Source organism: Labrus bergylta, chromosome 4 (genome assembly GCF_963930695.1).
Source record: "Labrus bergylta chromosome 4, fLabBer1.1, whole genome shotgun sequence".
In the NCBI taxonomy this organism is placed as follows: Eukaryota; Metazoa; Chordata; class Actinopteri; order Labriformes; family Labridae; genus Labrus; species Labrus bergylta.
Window position 1 is genome coordinate 26,032,969 of NC_089198.1, and position 27,531 is coordinate 26,060,499.

General features: G+C 40.8%; 1 protein-coding gene across 1 annotated transcript; it reads left to right on the forward strand.

Moving 5' to 3' along the window:
- The first annotated feature begins 1,561 nt into the window (after positions 1 to 1,561).
- yes1 (YES proto-oncogene 1, Src family tyrosine kinase) lies at positions 1,562 to 27,492 on the forward strand. The gene is made up of 12 exons (XM_020635228.3): positions 1,562 to 1,943; positions 12,461 to 12,751; positions 13,968 to 14,067; positions 15,624 to 15,722; positions 17,010 to 17,113; positions 17,364 to 17,513; positions 18,769 to 18,924; positions 21,263 to 21,442; positions 22,639 to 22,715; positions 23,542 to 23,695; positions 24,027 to 24,158; positions 26,197 to 27,492. Exons 2-12 carry the CDS (start codon positions 12,469 to 12,471, stop codon positions 26,403 to 26,405), a joined length of 1,644 nt encoding a protein of 547 aa, XP_020490884.1. The 5' UTR covers positions 1,562 to 1,943; positions 12,461 to 12,468; the 3' UTR covers positions 26,406 to 27,492.
- Positions 27,493 to 27,531: the final 39 nt, after the last annotated feature.

Sequence of the window (27,531 nt, forward strand, 5' to 3'; positions counted from 1 at the left end):
TTAGATTATGGTCTTTTTTGGTTGTACAATCAATCATTAGAGTAAAGAATACGTGTCGAGAGCAAACATTCAAATGTGTGTATGTTTATGACTTCATTGTGTCGTTTTATTTTGGCAATCTTAATTTCTTAATTTGTGACACATCATTTTTATCTTCTTCCCGTGTGTGTGTGTGTGTGTGTGTGTGTGTGTGTGTGTGTGTGTGTGTGTGTGTGTGAAGCCTCTTCTCTTTTCAGGAGACCTCCCTCCAGGGAACATAGGAGCGGCCTGCGCACAGTGCAGTCAGAGTCAGTAGGGGTCAGCAAATCACTTCAAAAATCTCTGTAGCAGGCGCTCTCACACATTTTCCTCCTGCAGTCAAATGGCAATGCAGGTAGCTATCGTTTTGGCTGATAAAAGTTGTTTTTTATGTGCATCCCACTCTCTTATTCTGGCTTTTTATTATCACTTTGCAGCCCATAGCAAACAAACCACTGTCCCACTATATTCTTTTATAAATGTTATATGAACTTAAACATCAACAAAGTTCAATATTTTTTTCGAACACCAATAGTTAACTTCATGCGTGTATTGGTATTTACTGGTAATAGAAGTAAAGAATGTATCATTTATCCTTTATTTGACCTAGAGGGCGCCAGATGCTTGCCCATTGTGATTGAGGTTCATAGGTTAAGAGGGACGATATGACGTCATATGTACGTCTTTAATGATAAAACTTGCAAATATTTTTATTTAATTTTAATTCACTGATTCAATGGAAAAAAAAGAAAAGAGCTTTATCGGTTTGTTTCAGGGCCAGATGGTGGATTTCTTTCCCCCCAATCTGAGCCAACAAAGTCCGCCATATTGGGCACAAGGGAAAACCATTCATGATGTGACGTTCAAGTGCTCTCAGAAAATAATCGGATATAGAGGCATGTGTTCTTGACAAACCTTGAAAACGAAGTCTAAATTTCCTCACACTTTGTCCTAGAAGGCTGGTTGCGTGTAGATGTTTTTACGAGATTAAAATAAATACATGAAACGTGTCATAGTCCTTTTTGTACTATGCAGCTGCTCTGATCGTAAACGAGTAGTTAATTTAAATGCCACAGCTTTGATGGCTGTAATATGTCAATTTTCTAAATGTTGAAAAGTTAGAAGTTATTATCTCATGTTTGCCATTTTCACAGATTTACAGTGAGTGAATATATTTGTTTTTTTGTACCATTTTGTCTTTAAAGAAGACATTAGTGTAGGCCTTAGTCTAATAATTAACGGATAGGCCCACCTGATATTAAGAAAATGGTTAGCTGCAGCCATAATTTATACACATTTGGATATAAAGAGTCCGGTAGATAAAATGCAATTTCGACTTTTTATTATCGTTGCTTTTTGTAGGACAACGTTGAAAAATCTTATATTTAACAAGCACATAGGTAATGCTACAGTTTACGGTGTTCTCGTGTGGCCATGTTATTGTTTAAGCCTTGATGGTTTTAATTCACTGTATACGTGTTTTAGGATCAGTTGATGCTAACAAAGCAAGATGTACGAGTCTTCTCTGAGTACCTGAACGCGGCATTGTTCCTTCTTTGGCCTCGTCGGCTCCTCGGTGCTAGTTCGGCTATTGTTGTGTGTCTTTCAGGGCAACCCTGACCTATCAGCAGGCGGTGATTTGTGGATATTTTAACTGTTTTGCTTAGCTCTCATCCCGCCTGATTAAGCAGCCTTTTGTCGGCTGACGGCGCGTTTTCATTTTAGCAGAATATAAAGGATCCCAGCGGAGGAGGCTGCTGAAGTAGTAAATCGGTATGGGACAGAGGGAAGACTGAGATTGTCCAGTGCATTGGTCGGCTGTTTCCACTTCTTTGGATTTCCTACGTAAAAAAACGAAACGTGGGGGAGAAAACATCACAGGACGTATGTAGCCGAAGAACGACACTGCAAAAGTCGCTTTTAAGGTAAGAAATACTCGCCAGGGAAAGTCACATTTTGCCTGAGAAGTAGTGAGCTGGGCCTCGTAGTCACTTGGAGAAAGTTGGGATAAGGAATCACGAGAGTTTCCTTCATGTGCTACATTGTTACAAAACATATTTTACGTTGTTTTTCATGGGACAGGAATGTACTTTTAGGGTAGTTTAGTTTTAAAATTTAATGTAAGGAAAACATTATGAAAAACCAGGAACGAGCCAATAATACTGCATTTAAAGCTATTTATATAAACCGTCAACTTAACAGGATGACCACGAAACCCCTTTTTGTAGCCTGTAGAGCATTTCTTAAAAAGTTTTTATTTTAGATTTCCACAAGTTTACTACCTACCATTCCCTTTCTCACTGCCTCACCCAATCTCTCTCTCTCTCTCTCTCTCTCTCTCTCTCTCTCTCACACACACACTCACACTCAGCTGCTCTAGGCCTCAGCTGTTCAAGGCCTTTATTGCAATGCATATTGTTTCACAAGAGATGAAATCTGTTAACCTTCTTTTTTTCTTTTTAAAGTTTTTTTCAATCCTCCTCTTGAATGTTTTTAGTGTGACAGTGCAGCTGTACTCTACAGGTTTGCACTCACTAAAACATTGATGTGTGTGAGAAGAAGTAATGATGTAATTTTGCTTTAGTGTGTGTGTGTGTGTGTGTGTGTGTGTGTGTGTGTGTGTGGGGCTACAAATTCACTGTCCCTGACTGTGCATGGGTCTGTCCGGGTACTTATGCACTCGGGTGCCACAGTAATCCTCCTCGATGCTAATCCCTCTGTTAGTGCTGCCTAAATTGGTTGGACAGTCGTGTCGCACACACGCACACACACACAGCTGGAATGGAGAGGGGCTGTTGGCAGAGGAGTGAGGCGCACTAACAGGTGGTGTTGGCAGGGATTCAGCGACTTGAGTTTAACTGCAGACATTAAGGATCCTCTCATAGTCCTCAAGTGTCCTCATGGCACGAATGAGACTCTACAATGTCATTTCAGTTTGCTGATTAAAAACTTAGAAGTCAAACTCATTACGTGACACACACTCTCATGCTAACAAACTGGATGAATGTTTGGACTTGTGTCGACCGAAAGAGAAAATCAGTCTTCAGAAAGACTGCAGTCAGTGATGAGGGAGAACAAGAGAACAAGAAGAGCTCTTATATTTTATAGCTTGTAGATGGCTCATTCTCTTTCCCAGCTTCACTCCAGTCTTTGACAGCCACAGCAGGTGGGCTCAGTGGCTTGAATGGATTCGGAAGGAAGTTCCCCCCCCCCCCCCCCCCCCCCTGTGGCCCCCTCTGCTTACAGTGATCGGCAGAGATGGCAGGCTGCCCTGAAGATAAGGCCGGGCTGCGCCTCTGAAAGTGTGCCAGGGAAATTACTGTGCTACGCTTCAGTAATGGTTTGCAGCCCTGGGTACGATCTCCTCTCTGTGAGGAAAGTGTTTACAGTGCAAGTGTTTCAACTTGGCTCTCGGGCTCACACACTGGATTTATCTCTCATAGCAGAAGCAAGATCGCATTGTTAGATTTCACATGCTGCAGTTTGGCTTAGCTATGTGTAGAAATGCTCAAGAGCATCCTCGTGGCTCTTTTTCGTTGTGTTGAAATGAATACAAGGAATTGTAGCTCATCATCATTGTAGTGATTAAAAATCTTCTCAGTGAAGCAGAAAGGCTAACGGCTAAACTGCTTTCAGGTTCTCAAATTTTACAATTAGCTACTTTTCCAAAGGTAATGTTGTGAAACTAAGATTTTTTTTGTGCGGTACACAAAGTCATTACTACTTACTCTCTGGGATTGTGATTTCCTTCCTTCACTATTTTCCTATTACAAGCATTCTCTGTAAATAGCATCAGCCATCCTGAAACATACTATTTTTTTTTTAATCAATGGTATGTGTAGTTCAACACATTCATAAAAAAAGAAAAATCAGTTTTATTGCATAACATGGAGATCCCACCAGTGGCATGAATGGAGTAAATGGTCATGCACCAGTCACAGGATGAAAGCATCAAGATGACCCCCTCTGGCTTGCGGTGAATTTTTCCTGAATATTTTGGCTGGGTTCTCACATCAGCTCACTCCGACCTCCCACAGAAAATAGTTTGAACACTAATGGTCAAAGCACCATCAGTGTTGTTACCTGACTCTTAATTGTCATACCAAAATTACATCTATTTCAGTACTGTATTCTGAGATGTAAAAACCTCAGAATCAGAAATCCTTTATTAATCCCAGGGGGAAATTCATGCTGTTACAACTGTAACAGGCAGCTTGCGCGGTTTGTGCTAGTGCACTCATTTTGAACCTGGTTGAATACCTAACTTCACCCAGTCTGATTATCCTGCCGTCCTTGACAAATTGTTGTGACAGCCTGCCTTTTCCTCATCCTTTGTAGCACTGATGTTGTGTGGGACAATAGAACCGCTCTACAAAGGACCACACCTGCCCACGTCCCGCTGTAACGTTGAATGTGTTCAGAGGTTCCTCAGATGTGACGACCTTGAAAGCAATAGTAGCCGTCCACTGAAAATAATCATAGGACCTTAAACTGGGACAACAAAGCAATGGATTGAAACGAATGCTCAATGAGACAGAATTTTACAGACCTATAAAAAATGTGAAGATGTTTCTTTTTTCTTATCTTTCATTAGAAAGTTTTGGACATGTGGTGTCTTTGCATATTTCTAATTCATATTGCCATCTGATGTCTCATTGCCCTTCAGCAAAAGTTTGGCCAGGTTAGACTGTTTTGCAGACGACTTTGCATGGTCATTTAGGGACAAGAGTTTAGCCTGGACAGACAAGCATCTATCCTTTTGTAAGGAGAAAGCTATATCTGTTTTGTTAACTGAGTGATTGATAGTTTCTGTTGCTGTGATATCAACTAAGTTGTTGATCAGTATGCATGCTTACAATGCTTTCAAAGCTTGATCCAAATTGACATTGTATCTCCTCTCTTGATCCTTGCTTGTGTTGTACTTACTCTCTGATGTACGCCACTTTGGATAAAACTGTCTGCTAAATGAAATGTAGAATGATAGAATGAACTATCTGATCAAAGAATAGATCAAGATCAAATGTAGTAAAGTTGGACAAATGAATAAATATAAATCCTGTGCTGTATATCCTAAATATAATCTCTTAACGAAGGTGTCAGTTTGGTCCCCGGTGATCAAAAAAGTTACATAAGTCAGTAGCTCAAAGGTCGGTTGGCCTCTCCCAGTACTGCAGAGTTGCATCTTATCTGAGGAGTCACACCGATAACCAGAGTTCAGAGCTTTGTAATGTTTGATCAACACATATCTAGAGAGGTCACTCTTTTCTGTGGTATCTTGTAATGCCAGGTTTAATAAGCTTCTCTCCCAAAAAATAGTGTCAATACTATGATCTATTTAGGCCTTTAAAGAGGGTATACCTCTGTAACTGCTGCATTATGCTAATATTACAAATAAAAGACATGAGTTGGCCCTAAAACACTTCAGACCTACAGGCCTGGTTAGGCATTGTGCTGGGATTTTCTTTTCCACTCAAATGTCGCCTGCATGCCAGCCACTGCAAAAGCTTCCCTCCTGCAGCTCTCCTGCATTGTTGTTATTCAGGCCTGTGTGAAGCAGGAGCCTGTGTCTCCTTAATCTGACACGGCATCACTGGCAGTCTGGCACTCAGCCTCACATGTGACATGTCCTTGGATGGGGTCTGGCTCCAGCAATTTGTTTGAACACATACCACAGGCTTTTGTGTTATAGTTATAAGCGTATACAGTAAGCAGAGAGAGCTGTGAGCAAAGTCTGTCTCCTGTGTGTGAGCACATTTCAGATGTACTTTTGTCACTGTATGACAGAGCAGTGTTTACTGCGTTCCCTTGGAGCCTCTGAAAGAATGGTGCATTCCTCCAGCTAATCTCATTGTGTGTTAAACAGCCTCATTTAGGAAACCATCTGAGAGAGGGTAAAATAGTCAGCCTGTAATTTGATGTGCTGTGGAGTCAATTAGAGGCATCATTCGTTTTCGTAAATTTGTCACACGAGGAAGTAAAGCGGAGGCGGTGATCATTCATCTTCAACACTGATATTATCTCCTTTTAATTTATCAGTTTATGTAGTTTCCTGGAAGGGTTTGCCTTGTTTTTTCTTTTCAGAGAGTGAGGGTTGAATGAAAGATGAAAAGCATGGTGGAATCCCCCACACTGCCAGAATAATCAAAAACAAGTGTTTTTACTCAATGGTCTGCATTGTAAAACCTGCCCATTCACAGTGGCTGTACTTGTAAATATATTCCTGACAATTAACTCGTCTGTTTTTTTTTTTTTTTTTTACTTGATGTTTTGATTGATGGTTGGCTTTCTGACTCCATTCTTGTAAGCACAGCATCTTCAGCCTTATTAGCATTTGTGCTGCTTGGTGTTAGCATGTGTATGGCTCAGAGGATTGTGAGTGTGCTGTGCTCCGTGGGGGAGCAGCACATGGTACTTTCTCTTTGCACATAACAAAAGGTAGATGGGACTAACAAAAGAATAAATGGGAAGCCTTTCTCTGTCATATTAAACAGGGAGAGTTGGGAGAACAGTTCTCCATGGGTGGTTTCAAAGATGCCTTTCAAAAGAACTAAAGCTGAAGCTAGAGGATTGAGTACGTTTAAAATGATGTCTTGATAATTTGTTGATTTTTTTTTTTTTTTAGGGGATTTTGTACCAGAGGCAGCAGCAACATGTCAGTCACTCACTGAGCAAGATTGTGCCTTTAAAAGCACCAAAAAGTAACTGATAATAAAAACAAGATCTTTTCATGGAAGAGCCTGACCAATACATTTTTAGGCTGATGTTTTCGCTCATTGGGGATATAACAGTATCAGCCCATGTGGTGTCTGATATTTGCCAAAATTTAAACTTGTCTTAAGCTTTTGCAGATTTAAGAATGATGTCAATATTGCATACTTTTCTATTCGACTGCAGGACTAACCTTGTATCCTTTGCCAGAGAAGAAAGGATTCCAAGTCAAACTTGAAGGTTATGGATAATGTGCCAACACTGTTGGCCTTGCTCAGGATTGTGATCGTCATGGCTATTTCAGGAGATAATCCTCCCAATGTATGATGGTGCAAATCGTAAAGATTGTCACTTATAGAAGAAAGTGGTGTTTTAATATATTGTCCAGGCTTTATTACATGACCACATGACCAAGAAAAACAACACGCTGCTGAGACAATGATATACTTTAAGTCGAGGACTTCTGCTCATCCAGTGGAAATAATTTTATTAGTCATAAAGACACTGATCCAAACAAAACCAAAACTACTTTGATTCACCTCATTCTAGTTCAAGGTCCAGAATTTTGCTTTCAGTTTGAAAGAAGTAATAAGTTAATCTTCGTTAAGCTGTTAGTCGAGACAGAATGGAATCACAGTCATCATGATCTGTGGTAGTCTGGTTCATCAGGATTAATCCCAGACTGGAGTATTCACTTCCAGGAAACGGCAGAGGATTTGACCCATTGATACCCTCTTTGAACTACACTTGCACTCTGCTTCCATGTTTTCTTTAACAGGCCAGCCGTTTTGTTTGCTGTAGCATTAGCTTTAAGGTCAGGCACTAAGTGTTGTGGACATTTAGAAACATGTCACGGTCGACACGTGCGACAGAATAAGGTCAAAGGTGGTGGTCATGTTTATGTTGGCACCGGCTCTGATTTCTGTGGCTTCTATTACGTCAAAGTGGCAAGCATTTTTTTTATGGTTAGTCCTTCCTGCATATTAATACAGTAAATACTACACAATCCAGTGACATGGGCTGCATCAATATTATTCCCCTCTTCATCCGTTAAATGAGCAGTTTTTAGATAGGTCTGTGAACTGCCCATTATAATTTTCTTGAGCTGTAAGACACTGACAAACATTTTGTTGTAGTCATAAACTGTATATAACATGGATATACACTCAGTGATGTCACCAGAAAGCTCCTGAGCATTCTGAAGAGGCTTTATGAATCTAAATGATGGTGGTCCCCATATTTGAAATGTTATCTCTGCCTAACTTTCATTCAATCTAGAAAAAGATATGGTAGAGCTAAGGAGGCCCTAAGCCTCCTGGCAAACAACTACAATGGCACCACATGTCAGTCAATTCAGCCAAGCCCATAATTAAGCAAATATTTGAATAACTCTTATGCCTGATAACATCAAGACGCACAAGTTTTTAATAAATTCACCCTAACCCGTTTCCTAATATAGAAATTAGCTATTGATGCCTTTTTTTTTTTTTTGTTGAACCAGGCTTTAAACGTGTTTATTTGTGCTGTAATAAAGGGCATTTCTTGGCTTTTGCGGGAAGCCTCAAGTGGACACTCTAGGGACTGCAGTATTTTTCATGTCAGAATAGGCTTCATTTTGAACACAGGGGGTTGCTGCTTGATTTTATCGTTCATGTAAGGTTGTATGGGTGGATGGATGAATGCCCCCCACATAAATTATCAGTTGAAATGTTAATCAGAGCTAGCAAAATGTCAGCAATTATTATAAAAATTGATTTAAATGTTGCCTTTGAAAGGAAACTTTGTCTCAGGACTTGTCTATCTGGAATGGCCCACAATCCTTCCCTGACACAAGCTGTAAGGAAAGATGATCCACTGCTGTGACATTTTTGTTCAGGGTAAAGAGTCATGACTGTCATCTTCTTCCTGGATGGTTTCATTGTCTTTCAATTCAATTTCTCGTCCTTCAACGGGAACCAACACTTGCAAATCTCTTCCTACCCTTTATGTTTCAGTGGTTCATTGAATCAAACAAACCTGATGAGTTTAGCAGTGGAGAATGTTCATTGTCTTCAGGGTTGAGTGAACATAAAGAATCAAAGGACAAAAGAACACAGATGGCCCATTGTGTTTTCTATCTAATTGTTATTCTAGTTTAAGATTGATTCTTTTTTTTTGGGGTGTTTTTTTTTTTGTTTTTCATTCAGAGTTTTACAGTATATGACATCTCTCTCTGGTGCTCACTATAATCTGATGTGCATGTATAGTCTCTGACACATATGTAGACATGAACAAATCAACTCAGCAGAGTCAACTATGCTAATGTGACATTTAGGCTTTATGACAACTCAAACACCTAGGGATGCACTGACTGAAACTTCTTTGGCCTGTTCCAATTTCTGATTTTGCAAGGTCTGATCTACTGATTTTGATTTTGGCCAATTCAGATTTTCTTAATATAATTGACACCAAAAGCTATATTTTTCTTGTAACCTCTTCAATTGAAATCATAATACATCACTGACTGTTATCTAGGCTAACTATTGATTGCCGAACCGGCACCAGTTTACATCTCCCTCTCTCTTGTAAAGTAAAACCTGCTTCACTCTCTTAAGCTTCGCCGACGCTCTCATTCTCCTTGACTCCTTTTTTAGGACTTACCCATCAAGTAACCACAATTGGTAACCATTTCTTTAGGCTATTGCTTGCAGTGTCTTGTCTGTCTCTCTTTCTTCCTGCCATTGTATTTGCCACTGTAGAGTTCATCTGATCTTGTTTCGTATCTGTTAATTATGGATATACATGAATCTGTATTATTCCCTGACACTGATACTTCTCATCATGGCAGGTCAAACGTTTTAATCGCTCACACCCTGAACACCCTTTTTATCATTTAAGTGTCCAACTGTTACTAAAGAATATTACAGGAATATTAATCAAATAATATTTAAGGTCCTGTACTACCCCAGCCCTGAGGAGCAGAAGCCAGAAATAGGGACCGGGCAAACGCATACGATGCAGAATAAAACCTTGTAGAGATACTTTCAGGCAAGAGGAGCGAGTGCCAGGAAAAAGTCCTTGTTTATCCTCCAGCAGGTCAATTACTTTTAACCTCTGCTGACGGGCACCCCGTGTCCATAATGCCAACATGTTAGCTTGCACATGGTGTCAAACATGCGGCTTGTGTTCTAATCTGAGTTCCATACATAATCAGATATATTTAAAAGGACTGGATGGTCACCTACATGGGCGATTGGGTGAAAACAAGCTGAAAATCCGTCACCAGCCATAAACATTCACTTTAAAAATAGAACCTTTTTTACTCAGCATACAGGTGAATAAACAGAGTGGCCAACTTAATCAGACTATATTATTGCAAATGAAGTGGATTAGTTAGGTGGCCCTTGTACATGAGTCTGGCTGCCATTTATCATTTTTTAGGATCTGATTCTTTTCTGCTTGGAAAAATGATCTCATCTTCATGAACCTATCTTAGACACTGTAGCAGGTTAATTTACAAGATGTTGCTGTCAGGTCATGGCAGCAATTTAACTGATAAAACTGTTTGACTAAGAAAACTCTGACCATTTTTTTTCTGTCCAGCTCCTCAAGTTTTACAGCTTCCTGTATAAAAATGAATCTCCATCCATCATGCAGACTCTATTTCCGCTGCCTCAGCCAGCATTGGCTTTTGGTCAATACTGTTCATGGAAGCAAATCAATACACCATTCATCTAAAGAAAAGTATATCCATAGATAGATTTTTGACTGTTATTAGGTTTAGTTGTAGAGCTGCCCTGCACAAGTGGAAGTCATACTTTCAGTAGAGTCTGAGGATTTGTTTTTGTCTTAGTTCCAGTTTGTTAGAACAAACTTAAGTGCTGCCAAATCGATACATCCATAAAGAAATCACAGTCGTGGTTGGTGCGGGGGGTCATCTGAAGTAAGCATGTTGCCTCTCTGGTTTGTGATTTGGGTTATGCATCAGTTATTCAACTTCTGAAAGGGCAGATTAATTGTCTCTTGTACAGTTTTGGACACCTGACGGGGTCATAGCCAATTTTAATCACAGTAGTTTATGTTAAATGTTAATTTAAACAGAAAAACGTGTATGTACCGGTATATCAAAGTAGCTCACACATTATTAAGTACAACAGAAGGTACTGAAATAAGAAATTCATGTTCTTAATACATGATCAATTAAATACAATGAAAAAATGATGCCACCTGATGATGTCAGGTGACAGAATTTGGCACCAAGCAAGAAACACTATGCAAATATACTTATTATGTATACACTTAATATTCCTACATGCTCAACTCAAAATTATGAAAAAGCTGTGTAATTGAATGTAAGAACAATGGTCCATTAACTTGCCTTAAAAGTAAAAACCGAGTCTCTCTGAGCCACTGAGATGTATCATCTGTCCTTTGTTCTACCTCTCTTGTCTTTTTGTTTCTTGTCTTGACTTTTTGTCCTCCCATATATGAATGACAGCAGCACTGACCTTTGTCATCCTATTACAAAAACCAGTATGTGACCTGTCTCTGACGGCCATTTGAAACCATGTTGTAACATTCCCTGGCCAGGATATGAGTCATGGGCAGTGGATCTGTCTCGGAGTTGTCCTGTCTTGGCAGATTGTTTCATTTTGTACACAGGAGGACACACACATGAACAGAACTACTTGACGATGAGGCCAAAGGTGACAGAACAATGAGTAAACAGAGGAAGCTGTAGTTGACCCCACACAAACATATACAGTTATAAAATCAACTGCATTTATGTATTTATATATTTCCTCCCAATGACTGACTCTCTGTCCAAACATTAAACATTCTCACACAATAACTGAGCCTAAACATTTCAAGAGGAGGATATGTTGTCTTTCCTTTGAGCTGAACTGATTTGGTCTAAGTCCTTGAAGTCCAGGAAACGCATCATGACACATACGCATGGGTTCATATATGAGTAAGCTCAGTAGCGTAGAGCATGGACTTGTAACACCAGGAGCCCCCTCCCCCCTCTCAAATCTGTGTCTAGTGTGATGAAAGGGGGCAGAGTTGAAGTGGCCATAGGCTGTAATTGGAGCTCATTTCTAGATGGGCTGACTTGACAGGCTTTTGTTGGGACTTGTGAAGTCGTATGAGGTCATTCATTGGATTGCATTCTTTGTGTTCTGTAATGTAAAGAATGGTACCCCAAAAAGATCAGGCCTAGTATGAACAATAACAAAATCAGTTCTTGACATTTGTTGCAGTAAATGTACAACAACAACACCCAGTTCTTCTATCCTTCTACAAATGATGGCCTGTTGTTAGGTTTATTTCACAGAAGTAACAATAAACACCTAATTGTTTCACATTCACAAATACTACTGAAAATGGGATAGTGTTGTATAGTTCTCTTTTCTTTTAGCAGAAATGTATTGACTGTTTAGCTCAATACTTTCCATCTCTACACTGAAAGGCATAAAAAGCCCCAAAATCTTTAAAAAATACTCATCACTTCTAGGGAGTTTTTGAAATGTGTATCTTCAAGTCCAGTACAGTTTGGTTTAATGATTCTTTGTACATATTGATCACAAGCTATAACCCCCCCCCCCCCCCATAATTATTTTTTATGTTAGAAAAATGTCTTGAACAGCCGATCTAGTAGATAATTTGAATGGTCAAGTCAAAGATAGGAATACACTTTTACTGTTTGTGTTGACAGCAAATCAGCTCACCTTTTTCTTTCTCCTCCTCCCTGCAGGCTTGACGATGGGTTGCGTCAGGAGTAAAGAAGACAAGGGCCCGGCTCTAAAGTACCGACCTGACAACCCAAATGCCACGCCGCTCAATTCTCACTTGGGCCACTACGGGCCTGACCCCACCCTGATGGGTCATTCACCTGCCATGAAGACACTCAACAACAGCTACAACAGTCATGCCGCCGCCCTAACGCCGTTCGGTGGGGCGTCTTCAATCATGACGCCGTTCGGTGGGGCCTCCACCTCCTTCACCTCAGTTGCTGTGAGCAGCCCGTTCCCCGGCATCATCACAGGTGAGTCAGTGGAGGAGGTCACAGAGGGGGAAAGAAGGAATAACTTTGGATAGCTTAGCCCTTTCAGAAAAGAAACACAAAACAAAACCTATTAACCTCTGTCAGTTTCTAACTTTTCTTTATGTGTTAGTCAGGGTTCAACTTTGGAATAAACTCTGCTGAACATTTTCCTATGCAGTATGCACAGGACGTTATGAACAGCAGATGTTGTGCAAATTAGACATTTGAAAGGACTGGTCCAAAACATCAAGGCCAAAGAGGAACCCAAAAATAGTCTGTAATATGGGAAGCAATGCACAGTGGCTCTGGAGCCAAAGAAAACAATGACTGACCCTGACTTCAGTGAACTGAGTCATCCACAGTTCTAGTTCTACTTTGGATGTGACTTTGGATTTGTCAGAAATGAAATGACTGCTGGTGACATGAAAAGTACTCGTGAGCCTATTTTGTGTAGTTTATAAATTATAGATTAGATGGTTAAATTATGCAATAAACATACATAGCACTGAGTGAAGGTTCCTCCCAAAGCATACACACTCACACACTCACACACTCACACACTCACACACACTCACACATCCCCCGGTCCCTGCTGTGATCTCTCAGGGAGGATAATCTGGCCTGAGGTGCTGCTGTAGATCTAATCCTGCCCGTTCAATTTCCTCCTCCAGATAAACATATCAGAGTCATGTTGCCTCTCTGTACTCTGTCACTTCAGAGCTGACAAATCATCTCTTTTCATTACGGAGAAGAGATTAAGTGACATCAATTTGATTCACTGATGTGACGCTATGCCTCCCAGTCACATAAAAATGTGATTCTCTGGTGTGTTTTCTGTCCAGGCTCTGAAGCGCAGGCAGGCAGCGGGATATTAGAAAAAATAAAACAAAGTGTTTGTTTTAGAGAAATGTCTCCAATAAAGTGTTTTGTTTTATATTCTTGGATTGAGCATGAATGAGTCTTAAGAAAGTAGTGTGTAATTCTTTTCACTCAGGTGTAAAATTTAATAAAAGTAAGAAAGGAAGGTGATAAAAAGAGCATCTTATTTTGAAGGTTTTACATTGTTGAAGGACTTTTTGTTTCTTGTGCAACACTTCAAAGTAAAAAAAAAAAAAATGACTTAATTTACGGAATCCGACGTCCCATTGAGGAACTGAAGGTTTAAGTAGCTTTGGCATGTCCACACTTTTGATGCTTCGTATTCTCTCGTTTTCAGGCGGTGTAACATTTTTCGTCGCGCTGTACGACTACGAAGCGAGGACATCGGATGATCTTTCATTCAAAAAAGGGGATCGCTTCCAGATTATCAACAACACGTGAGTTAAAACAGACAAACTCCTGCTGCGGGGATATGTGTCCTCATGGTTGTGTGTGTGTTTTTAATCCCTCATTGTATTGGAGTCTGATATTAAGGCTGAAATCTGTCTGGGTTAATGGTTCCTCTAATGGGCCATCTGTTTAGTCCTCATAGCTTCTCTCACGCCACAGTTGATTCCTCCAGTTTTACTTTTGGAATACAGTAATTATCAAACTGCTCTCCCCTCATTATTTCAGATACGAGCCGTTGATGTGATGTAATGTGTAACATTTAGAGAATCTGTATTTAAAGCCACTAAAAGTATGCTGAAACAAACCTGAAGGTCAAACTCTTCAGGAATCTGTTTGCTTTAAAACACTTCTGCTCCTTCTCAAGAGACAAATGTTGTTAGCGATGTAGCATGTCTATTAAAAGCATTCCTCGCTCTTGTTTATGTCGCTAAATATTATTTGTGAGAGCTAAATTCAATATCACAGCTAGAGCATGGCCTACTATATTTGACTGATGTTCATCATACATGTCTTAGTGGTGTTAAATAATCAAATAACTAAAGGGTGCTAAATGCTAATTCCTCAGTTCAGAAGAACAATATTTCCCAGGCGTGCACAGGTGTGAAAATAGGCACAGTGCCAAGTTCTCCAAATTCATCACACCCGTCTTAAGCCACAGTCCATACACAGTGATGAAAAGTCCATCTGCTTACAGAAAGGAGGTGGGAGGAAGATGTTTTTCATAACTGCAGGGAAACAGTTTCTTCCTATAGGACGGTTCCTGATCTTTGTTTAATTTATGCTCGCACATCTGCTGTTGTTCTCATGGACGTAGGATTTAGTGTTTTATATCTTACTGCAACATTTCCATTGTTAGTTGTAGGCGTAGTGTTTTATATCTGAAACTGTGGAAGTGGAGCATCAATTAAAACAGATTTTGAGCATGTCTTTAAAAACATATTTCTATTCTTGTACTTTTCCACGAACCTATGAAGCTTTTAATACAGTCACAACTGTAGGCCATCAGTGGTGAAAGGAAACGTGTGTACTTTTTTTATTCATAACGCGTTACCAATCACAGTCTTTCAGACTAAGATTTGACATAACGATGCACAAGAAGCAAGTTTACTTTGAAATATCAAAGATTAGAAAAGCATTTTGTAACCTCTTCCAACAACTTTTTAATTAATCGCATGACAGCATGCTGATCAAGGGCTTTTATTGTGCAGAACAAGTACCATTACTTTTTTGTAGATGACACTCCTGTGTCCATGTTAAAGCAGGGTTGCTTATGCACGACTATTCCTATGATATTCATGCATTTCCCTCAGTAAGGGATTTACGTACTTCATCCACCTCTGCTTGCCATGACTTATAAACCACTCCCTCCGTATAATGGCTTGGAGAACTGACGTGTTTGAATGACGCATAATGTGACCTTGTTATTTAAGATCTTTTTTTTTTCCTTTTAAACCTTCAGTCTACTTTTAAGAGTAGGTGTATTTTTCAGTCATGCTTTTGTGTCTGTATTGTGTGTTTCTGATTTCCAATTTGCTTCCCTCAGTGAAGGTGACTGGTGGGAGGCTCGCTCCATCAACACCGGTCAGAAAGGTTACATCCCCAGTAACTACGTGGCTCCAGCCGACTCCATACAGGCTGAAGAGTGAGCTCATTAACTTTTCTTTACACCCTTTGTTTCTATCCCCGTCATTATCCCACCCTATTATTTCTTTTATTTTGATTTCCTTCTCATTATTCCTTTCTGCTGCCTCACCCTGCTTAGTTCTTCTCTGATTGAGACAACATGATTTGGCTGGGCGATCGCACATTGTGACAAACAAGTCGTGCACCGACATGGCAGCACAGAGTTGAAACAATGGAGCCCTGTGCTGTCGCCGAGAGCCGGTGGCATTCCCATTGCTGTTTATCCGGTGTGACAGAACGGTTCAGAAACTGTGCTGCTAATAGACCATCATGGCCTGGTTTCTGATTGGTTGACAGCTGCGAGGATACCTGTATTAGTTGTTTAAGCAACTCATTAGAAAAAAGAAAATTGTGGTTAAACCAGTTTGTTAACTTCTGCCTCAGTCTAAAAGAGTGTTCAGGACTGAAAACAGCCAGAGCTAATATTTTTTTGTGAAGGTGTTGTGATAGCTTGGGCTGAATAGTTTCGACATAAGAGCAGATAAGAGCTGTCAGGGAGCTATAATAATGAGAGTTTAGGGGCGCTGGTTTGCCTCTGCCAGTAGAGCGAGCGCCCATTAGACAGAGGTGAAGCTGTCGTCCCACTGGTTGCTGGTTCGACTCCTGCCGTATGTCCATCTGGTGCATGTCCTCCCCTCGCTCTCTCTTCCCCACATATCCTCTCTCTCTCTTCAGCTATCAAAAAAAGTCAAGGGCTGGGAGCGTCGGTAGCCTAGCAGTTATGTTGTGCGCCCCATGTTCACAGGCTATCCTCAAATATATAACAGTTGTAGGTTCAAATCCAACATCGGCCCTTTGCTTCATGTCATCCCCCTCTCTCTCCTCCCAGCATTTCTTGTCTCTCTTCAGCTGTCCTGTCCAATAAAGGAAAAAAGCCCACCCCCCCAAAAAAAAAAATTAAATAATGATAAACTAAATCAATCCTTAAAATACTATTCTTGCTTTTACCTTATTCCACATCATCAGATTAGAGGCTGATACATTTCTTCAGTCTGAGTTTGAAGACCGTTTCATCAGAACCAGATACAAATTCCTGACTTTTTATAGAATCTACCTAACTTAAAGTGTTACCTATTTTCCTGTTCCATTTTTTTTCATCACGTTAACTTAGTCAAGATGTTTGAGATTCCTACATAACCAGAGCAAACAGCAAAGAATCAGATCCCCAGTCATACTAACTCCTGTGCAGTGTTTCACTCTGAGAGCTTCTCCTGTGTCTGACTCTCTGACTCTCTTGCTTTGGCAGATGGTACTTTGGTAAAATGGGCCGCAAGGACGCTGAGCGTCTCTTATTGCTTCCAGGGAACCAGCGGGGCGTTTTCTTGGCACGAGAGAGCGAGACAACCAAAGGTACGAGGATTATTTATTGAAAGAAGTTCTTAAAAGAAAGGAAATGTATTCTTGTTCCCTTTTGTGTACTTAAGTAAAATGCTGACTTGGTTTTATTGCAGCCATTCGATAATTCAGACGAGAAAAATGTAGATTTGTTTACGTAGGCTAGAAGTGAAATGAAATGTATCTTTAGTGTTAAGTAAAGGGATTCATTGGATAAAGATTTGTGTCACCATAAAGCATAACATAACATCTGTGGATTTCAAAGGTGCCTACTCTCTCTCGATCCGGGACTGGGATGAGGTGAAGGGAGACAACGTCAAACACTACAAGATTCGCAAGCTGGACAGCGGCGGTTATTACATCACCACTCGGGCCCAATTTGACACTCTGCAGAAGCTGGTGAAACACTACACAGGTATGCAGTCTGTCAGCATGACCTGCTTACACATCAGCATCATCGTCATCTCATGAAGGCAGCATTTAGACAAATAGTTGTTTACAACAGGACTGCTGCTCCTACTCTCAGGAAGTTTGTCATCTTTTCCTCTCAGACTCATGTTGTAGTTTGTCATCTGGAAAAACACACAGATGACTTCTAGTCATTTCAGCATTTACAGTGGAGTAGTCTTTGTAATGCAAGTTTCCAATGAATTCAGTTTGTTTAACTGAAATGAATCATTCAGATTGTGGAACTCCTGGGACGGTGTTGAGTATGTTTTACAGACACAGTTGTAGCTCAGTAATCATGCCTAAGTCCCCAAAAAATCTGCAACATGTTTTGCTTAAGCCAATAGAAGCGTGAATATAAGAAATGTCCCATTAAAAAAACACAGCCCTAAGCCTGCTGTTCTCTTTCCATTACATTGATAAGCAGGCAGCTGTTCCCAGAAATATCCCCCTGACTGTCACAAGAAAGTCTTTAGATGATGAAAGCACTGGGAGGATAGACTGATCATTGAAAGTGTGCTCTAAATCACCCAGAAGTAGAACTCCTCAGTTTAGGGGAATAAGAAACTCTTCTTCATTTAATTCATCACGTGTATTGAATTGACTGATGATTTCGAAGCTCCACACTCCTTTATCTCCCTTCAAGTGTAGAGCTGTGAAGTGCAGACAGAGGTCAATAACAAGTGTGAGATCATGCAATTGATGTTTGTAGCTTCTTACCTGTTCAGTGGATGATTAACTGTCTCTGTTTGCCGAATTCAAATAAGGCTTTTCACATGAATTTTAATGCTGTTGAGATCAGCCACTGTTTGCACCGTGTTCTTTATCAAAAAAAAAAAACAACCCTGTGATATTTATGCTTTTTAACTCAAATTGGAATCAAATTGGGTTCCTCGTGGTTCATCTCAGGATGTTCAAATAACCAGACATTGTGATTATTTCTGGAAGAGAAAACAAAGTGTTGTTCTAGGAATAACTGACTTATTGTCAATTTAATCTGTTGTTGTTAGAGTGCAGTTTGCAGCTGTTGATGTGATGCACTGTGATGTATAACTTTTATTTTGACTGTCCACTTGCTGTAGAACAGCTCTGCTCTCTGCTAGGATTTAGTGTGCACTAAATACTATACATTGTGTTTGTGTTGAACAGACTGACGGTTTTACTTAGCAGGCTTTAACTAAAACATATTTCTTTTCTGTTTCTACATGTCTTCTCCTGACCAGAACATGCTGACGGTCTGTGCTACCGGCTAACAACCGTGTGCCCGACAGTAAAGCCTCAGACTCAGGGGCTCGCTAGGGACGCCTGGGAAATCCCACGAGAGTCTCTCAGACTGGAGGTCAAACTGGGACAGGGCTGCTTCGGAGAAGTCTGGATGGGTAAGACACTATTACTGCTCTACTCCAGCTCACAGTGAATGTCTCATAAGCTGGGTTTTTATACAGTAACTTCAGTCGGGCAGGGGGATTTTCGAGGAACTCTTTGCATTCCCACCACATTAATCAGGCTCTAAATAAACCCAGAGGACTCAATTCTCAAAAGTGTTCCTGCTTTGGGAGAAGTACTTTCCTAAAGTAAGGGGACTTTGGGGCAGGGCTTTTGGAGCTAGACGTTTCTGACTGGTGCTGGTGGAAACACAGACAACACGGTTTGAAGAACGGTTTAGTCTCTTGGAAAGACACTCTGATCTCAAAGTTCCAGGTAGATAGCTGCCATGATTATTGTCTTGTCTCCTAAGTAATTTGCAAAAACTCTGAATAAATAGTACTGAGATCTCTGTGACTAAATGACCGCCTGTAGCTGACTAAGTAATGATTGATTCAATTAAAAGGATAGAAAACTACATTTTCCACTCGCTCCATGCTGCTGCAGAGTTTTTGTTGTATATTCTTCTTTACTCTATTCTACTCTAGCAGAACAGGCTTGGATGAAATTGGATGGCAGGAGAAGTAATTTAATATATATTGTTAGCTGCTGCTGCCTTTTAGTTTCATCAGCAATGAATCCATCCTTTTTCTCTTGATTCATCATTTAATTTGTTTAGAAAATAGCAAAAGAAAAACACACATCTACATTTCAAGTAGCCGAAGCAAACATACTGATACTACTTGTTACGAGCAACAATTCAAAAACTAAATGATTTGAGTTGAACCTGATGAAGAACAGAGGTAGGCAGAACATGATTTCATTTGAGGAGCTTTTACCAATTCATGTTTTTAACCCACGTGAAAAATTCATGTTTTTCAAAACAAAAACTTAAACACATCTTTTTGTTGCAGATTTATTTTCTGTTTACAAACTCACAGATTATTAACTCATAATAATTTTAAACTGTAGGAAGTGCTGATTGAAGAAGTTTCTTTTAGAAGTGTTGATTTTGTGTCACAAGATCTTTATTGGGTAAGAAGTGTGTTTCTATCTGAAACACAAATAGTCAGAGTTTTACTTTGTAATTTCAGTCTAACCAGGTGTAATGAGGATTCCTGTTGAATCATAATTGTGTTAAATCTTTAAGCTCATGTAGAAGTCCTAAATCCAGATGTTGCTGATGCAGTTAGAACATGTATCAATTAGAAGAATTATTCTGTCGACTTCCTTTGTGCAGCACACACACGTGCATAAAAAAACACTGAAATATTGATGTTTTAATGCTGACACTGATCATGAATTAGTAAAGAAAACAAACAACTGCAGAAACACACACTCACAGAGCCATTAGGGTTTACATATAGAAACAAAACATCCACTGTACATTATTTATAAGGCATGTACATTTGATGTAAAACAACTCAGAAACAGTAAAAGCACATACACAAACTGTGTTTATCGAGTGATTCATGTTAGCTTGATGCTGAGTGGGACTGACCTCAGAACAGATCTGGTCTTGCTGCCTCACTGGCCCACATACTGATGCAGAGACGGATTGCAGCACGCAGCTCAGTAATGACAGGTCACCTCCTACGCTTCAGTTCCTGGGTCCTGCGAGTGAGCACGACGCTGTTCTTTCACCACTCAGTCTTTCATTAAGCGTGGCCTGCAGCAAGCCTCGACCTGAGCGCCTCCGCTGTGCAATCCCAGGAATCTCTCTCTCTATCTCTCCGTCTTCGTTCTGTGTGGTCTTGCTCGGCTACAACTTCTTCCTGAAACTCCTCTTTTTTTTTTTTCCCCCTGTCTGTCCAACTCTGAACTTTTTTTAAATGTCTTGCAGCCTGTCAGTTGACCCCTGCTCTCCTACAACCACATGGTATTAGAAGATCATTATCATTGCCCTACTTTGTCCTTCAGCTTGTGTGTGTAGTCTGTTCAGTATGATTCATTCATGAAGGTCAGCCACATGACGGAAGCAGCAGATCTCCTGCCTCAGCTCATTGTATGTAAGCAGGGCGTGAGTAAGTGGCTCTCAAACGAGGAAGTGGCTGATTATTTAAGCTGCTGTGTTCTCTCTGAACCGCTCTTTACCCACAGGAATGCTGCCAGGGATCACTGGCATGGCGGCGGATTTTTAGAATCCACTTTTTAATCACTTAAAAGGGGTCAAAAAGTCTAAAATGCACCTACATGGTTTAAGCATTACAGAATGTATCACTTAATAAATTGAAAATGCGTTAGATTAATTATTTTCTGCATTTATACCGTTCAAGCTCCATGAATGCACCACTGCTTAGCGGTTTATTTTGAACGAGAGCTCTCATTTTGCTCTCATTCTATGTTGTTCAGGTACGTGGAATGGCACTACTAAGGTGGCCATTAAGACACTGAAGCCGGGCACCATGTCCCCAGAGGCCTTCCTGCAGGAGGCTCAGATCATGAAGAAACTCCGACATGACAAACTGGTGCCTCTCTATGCTGTGGTGTCTGAGGAGCCCATCTACATCGTGACAGAGTTCATGGGCAAAGGTAAAGACTGGAGAATGTACCCATACTTCTATTCATTCCTGTGAAAAATCCCCACATGTTCAGGGCTGAATAATAAGCACACAGCTTCATTCACTGCTACCCGTTAACATGAACATGAAGTATACTGTCGCTAGTTATGCATTTCTCCGTCTAAGCACATAAAAAGACGCAGACTGGTATTCCTGCAGGATATTATCTCCACATCATCTGGATCTACTCATTAAGGCTTTTCATTGGATTACTTTGTTTGACCAAAACTGAAGATTACCATCGCTATGTCAGGCAGATAAGATGTGTTTAAAGTTCTCCCCTGCAAGCTGCTGGCTCTTCCCAAACACTTGAATGCTGTGTGTACTTTTCTATTATTTTGTTGCCCAGTGAATGTGTACATTTGAACAGCTTTTTGTTTTATATTTGTATTAGTTGTTTTGGCAATCACAATAAGGGAAGATGTCACAATAGCACAATTTTATGAATGAGAGACTATAATGTCTGAAAAAAAGAATTAAAAACAAACCTGCTTGATTGATCGCAATCAGCAACAAGCTGCTTTTGTTAATGTAGCTTTAAATATATTAAGCTGTTTTGACCATGCCCCTCTGGATATTCTTGGGTGGTTTGGACTTTCCTTGCACCATGCCCTATTGTTTAACGGTGAGAAGGCAGACTCAGAGGGCAGAACAAACACCTAGCTGTGAGAGTGTCACCCACCTGGGGGAGGGGTTACAGCCCTTTGTGATGTCACAAAGGGAAGATCTCCAAACGGCATGTTTGAGCACACATTTTCTGAAAAGTGGAGCACGCAAAAGATGGAGATGATGGACTTTTCTCCATCTTGGGGGGGGGGGGGGTTTGTAGACAGGTTAGGAACATAATATGTGACCTTTAAACACCATATGAAAGTCTTTACATTTGATGGAGGAAAGTGATGTAATAAATCTGAAACTTGCTGCTTAGTTATGGTAAAATACAATAAGAGGAACTTTCTTTAGTTAGGCACACATTCATGTTTAAACACCGCTCAAGCTGTGTCAATTTACATGCAAACAAATGAAGCTACTGTAGAAAGCTTGTTTTTTGTGTTTTCTCATGCTGAAACTTGGTCTCCTGTGATGCTGCATTTGTTTTGTGTTGATACTTTGACCAGACTGTTGTATTGATCGTGCCTCACTGTAGTTCTTGAAAACCTCCCACAGGTAGTTTACTGGACTTCCTGAAGGAGGGAGATGGTAAATATCTGAAGCTGCCCCAACTGGTGGACATGGCTGCACAGGTAGGATGAAACCCTGGTGTTTGAGCTCTAACACTCCTCCCCTTGAATTTCTGAGCTGTTGTTTACACTGGGAGGGATTATCATGCATGATGAATAAAACAAAGAGAGCTGCATGTGGGCGTGTACCCAGCCGTGTGCGTAGGTGTGCATGAGTCAGAATAAAGGTTCTAGTTAACTCTCCATCTGGCTGTTATATTTATTTAATACACAACCTGACACTTCTACCTTCTTCCTCCTCCTCCCTGCTGTACGTGCATCCCTCCAGTCTCCACCACTTAACTGACTTGTAGCACTTAAACACCACTCATCAGAGGCCACTTGAGCTGGCGACTTCAGTCACCTACTGTGATCTGTTCTTAATTCCCAGGCTCCCTTTTCTCCCTCCTCTCCTCATTCAGCAGAGCATGACAGTGTTTGAGAATGACATTGAGGCTTTTTGAAACCCAGACAAGCCTCTGAGGGAGTCGAGTGAGGAAATGTTGGATAGACTGATGGGGTGCCGGTTTGCCTAGCGTTATGAAGGGTGCCCCGTGTACAGAGGCTGTACAGAGTCCTTGGAATCAAATCCGACCTCAGTCCTGTCATCCTAAGCTCTCTTCTCCAAAAATCTCCTGTCTCTCTTCAGCTATCCAATTAAGACAAAAATGGCCCATAAAATAACTTGTTTTATCCGATTGCGAGTAGGGTTGATTCTCTTGTCTGCCAAAGTTTGAAGCTCTCAAACCAGCTGTCTTTGATTTAGGTTGTTTTAATGTCTTTTTTTTTTTTTTTACTTCTCCTCCTTCCATCTCTTCCTCTTCCTCTGTCCTCTCCAACAACCTCTCAGATTGCAGACGGCATGGCCTTCATTGAGAGGATGAACTACATCCACAGGGACCTGAGAGCCGCTAACATCCTTGTGGCTGATAACCTGGTGTGCAAGATAGCCGACTTTGGCCTCGCCCGGCTCATCGAGGACAACGAGTATACGGCCAGACAAGGTTTGTGGAGAGAGAGCATTGGATGTATTAGATGTGCAGAGACTCATGGGCCGATGTAGTGAGAACTTACACTGGCTCGAAAGAAACTACACATTTCTTCTGAACACTTCTGTCCCAACCCTGAGGTTCAGTTTATCCAATTATTGCCTCAAGAATTATTGAAGTCATTAAATTCTCCACGGCTTTGCTATAAAGCTATGTCATGTTGACTTTTTAAGAGTATTCAACAGATTTATGAATAATGAATGAGCATGGTATTCACAACCATATCACTAGAATCTGTCCTGTTTATAACTCATCATATTTCTTTTCTTAACCCCCCCTTTCCCAGGTGCCAAATTCCCCATCAAGTGGACGGCTCCTGAAGCTGCTCTGTACGGCCGCTTCACCATCAAATCAGACGTCTGGTCTTTTGGTATACTACTCACTGAACTGGTGACCAAGGGCAGAGTTCCATACCCAGGTACAGATGAGAAAAAGTTCTGCGTCCTGTTCAAACTTTCCCAGTATCTTGTATGTGTTTGTCCCTCCCCAAAGAACATGAAGGACTGTTTTATGAAGTTCATCATGGACGGCTGGCATGATTCACTCATTTATGCCTCAGGATAATTCCTACATGCTATTCTGATTCTCCGTCAGCTGAAGCTTTTAATAGCTTTTTTTTCTCACACATGCAGATCAGAAAAGCACTGCATGAAGCTGAAATGAGTCATCACAGATGTCTACTGATTTATCAGAGCATGGGAAACTACCCCTCACTCTCATACATGATCTCTCTGCTTCTTGTCGCCTCACCTCTGCCCCCTGCTGTCTAAGAGGGGTACTGCTGTCAGCGTGTCAGTGGTGGTGACTGTTGGAGTGGCACTGATTACAGAGCGAGCCATATGGCAGACTTAACCACCCTCTCTCTTAGGGGACCATCTGGCTCCTGTGGCCCTCTTGGTTTTTGATGCAAACTGTTGGGTTTGATTAATTCACCTCAGAGCTGCAGAGTCTTGGGGATGAACCCCCTCGTTTCTTTTTTTTTTTTATAACTGAAGTGTGACTCACCAGACATTTCTGGCTCCGGTCCTGCTGTGCGGGGAGTTTTATTTTTATTCCATGGTAGCATAGAGCAATATGAAGCAGGTATACCAAGACCGCGTGCCAAGTGTCTGCATCAGAACACATCATCTTTCGTCTATTTCAGTCTGTGTTTTTATAAATAAATGTATAGCTTCATGACAGCATGTTATTAGAGCCGAGGTTCAGAGTTCCAAGACATAAATCACGCTAACACCTCAGCATCCGACACACCATCACCGCAACCATATCCTGGTCCTCAGCAGTGGCTCTGGGTCTTTCCTCTTTCCCAGTGTGAGATAACCTGATCCCCACTCCCCCACAGAGAAAGGGGGGAGATGGAGGGGGGGTGGTTTGGCAGGATGCATCTCCAACCATGCCACCGACTTTGTGTCATCACCTCTTTTAGCTGCATTAGACCTCCCCATGGAGCAGTTTCTGCACAGTGTCACAGGGTTCAGGATGACGTACTGTCGTACTGTCTTGAAGAATCTAAGACTCTGGCTGCTCTAGTAGTTTTTTTTTAAGACTGCAATTAAAAGTAAGGAATTGCAGCATGAGTTACAAACATGAATTTCTATCAGTGTCCTTCAGGTTGCAATATCTTGTGTTTATCTCTACACATTTTGTTTTTTTGCCAGAGATCACTGGGACATGTTACATTTATATTTACATTTCATTTCTACAGAATAAGGACAACAATTCTAATCTGTATGTGTACAGGCCTCAGGTTGAACACGTTTAGTTTGTGTGATTTTTCCTCCCCCATTTTTTTCTCAAAGCAAGAGTATGTAACTTTTACACTTTTAAACACTAGTTTCAAAGGTCGATTTAACATACAAAAAAAAAACTTTCAGCAGGGAGAATAGCGTCTACCCCATGGCCACAGTGCAGCCCGATCACCTGTTTACTGCAGTATGTAACTTTGGCAGCGGGCCATGGTCATCTTGTGAAAAGTGTGTACGGCTTTAAGGCACTAGTTCACACCATCCTTCAGTTGTAAAAACAAACCAGTAAACCTGTCTCAGTACTGTTAGATACAACATTTGATGCTAAGAGACTTAGGAGAACAGTGACAGCTAAGAAGAGAAAAAGAGAGAGAGAGACAGAGCATGGAGCAGAGTGCTCATCCCTGCAGATATTATTCAGAACAGATTTCAATGTAACTTTAGGCTGTATAGTTATAGGTGTCATCATTGTCTCATGTTTAGCAGCTTTACCTGGTGCAGAAAGTCATCTAACACAAGTTATCTAACGCCAAAACAGTGTCTTTCCTCATTGATCTTCAAGTTGGCTTTTTAAGATTGGAACCTTACAACTCTATGTCAACCAGCATGTAATAAATACGCCTCTCCAATGTAGCTGTTTAACCACATCCCACTGCTTTACACCATCAGTCTACTTGGTTGATTTTCACCATATTTGTGTTTTTCTCCCAGGTATGGTGAATCGCGAGGTACTCGAGCAGGTAGAGCGAGGTTACCGAATGCCATGCCCCCAGGGGTGCCCCGAGTCCCTCCATGAGATGATGAGGCATTGCTGGAAGAAGGATCCAGATGAGAGACCCACCTTCGAATACATCCAGTCGTTTTTGGAAGACTACTTCACAGCCACAGAGCCACAGTACCAGCCAGGAGACAACCTCTAGTTTAGGCCTCAATCGGTTCAAACGTTGGCGTCTCAAAGAGATAAATGAGTGGAGATCAAAGCTTGGGACAACGGAAAACCTTCAATTAATGGGAGAAGCCTTGACGAGGCTGCAAAGAGAAATCTTAATGCTACAAACTAGTCCACAACCACACTGGTACATCTGCAATGCAAGAAGAAAAATGTGTTGGGAGGTAGAGGTTTGTTTGTACCGCTGGACCAAACATGTGGGGAAAGCATTAATTTGTGCACATTGGTGCTGGTACGTTAAACTCTGGGATTAATTAGAATAATCCACATGGACCGGCCAAAGCACTGTGATCTAAGAGCAAAGGTTTTTTTTTTCTCCAATCATTTTTTAAATCAACAGCTACTTTATTATGCTTCTTTTTTCTTTTTTTTTTACGATTTAGATGATAAATTTCCCTTTGCTCCTCTGATTTTTTTCAAATGTTATTTCACAAAACAATTCTTTGATGTACGTGAGGTTGAATATGTTGGTGAATAAGTGTGTTTTTAAGCGATCAACAACTGTGGTTGAGTTGTCAAGTACGTGCTGTGACTGTTAAACTTGGATGGAGAAAAGATGGAGAGGAAGAAGATGGCAGACGTTATGGATGAGAGAGTGCACAGGAATATCCTGAGGAGATGTACAGACAGTATGTGCAAACAGATGTATTGTAGCAGGTGTGATCAGGTGGATGAATGAGAGCACGACGAGTGATTTTGTATGATTCAGTTTTGACATGGTCACTTGAATGGCAAATCAAGTCGGTTTATTCTGATAATTTTTTTTTATTTAAACAAGGACTTGAAATCACAGAGAGGTATTTTGATAATATACGAAAAACATTTTCTGTTTAACATTGTATAAATGTTTTTAAAATGACACTTCAGCTGTGAAATTTCAGTACGATTCGTTCGTTTCTGTTGAAAATGAGCATCTTGTCTTTCATTTGAGTCACCACTCTGATTGCTGTAAAACACTCTTTAACAAATGTCTTTATTTTTTAACAAATCTCTACATACAGCTGTCGTATTTCTTGTCTCTTTCCAGTAAAGTCCCAGCGACCTGTGACTAAACATGCCTTCACTGTCCTCAGTTCTGTTTCTGCTGCAGATAAAGC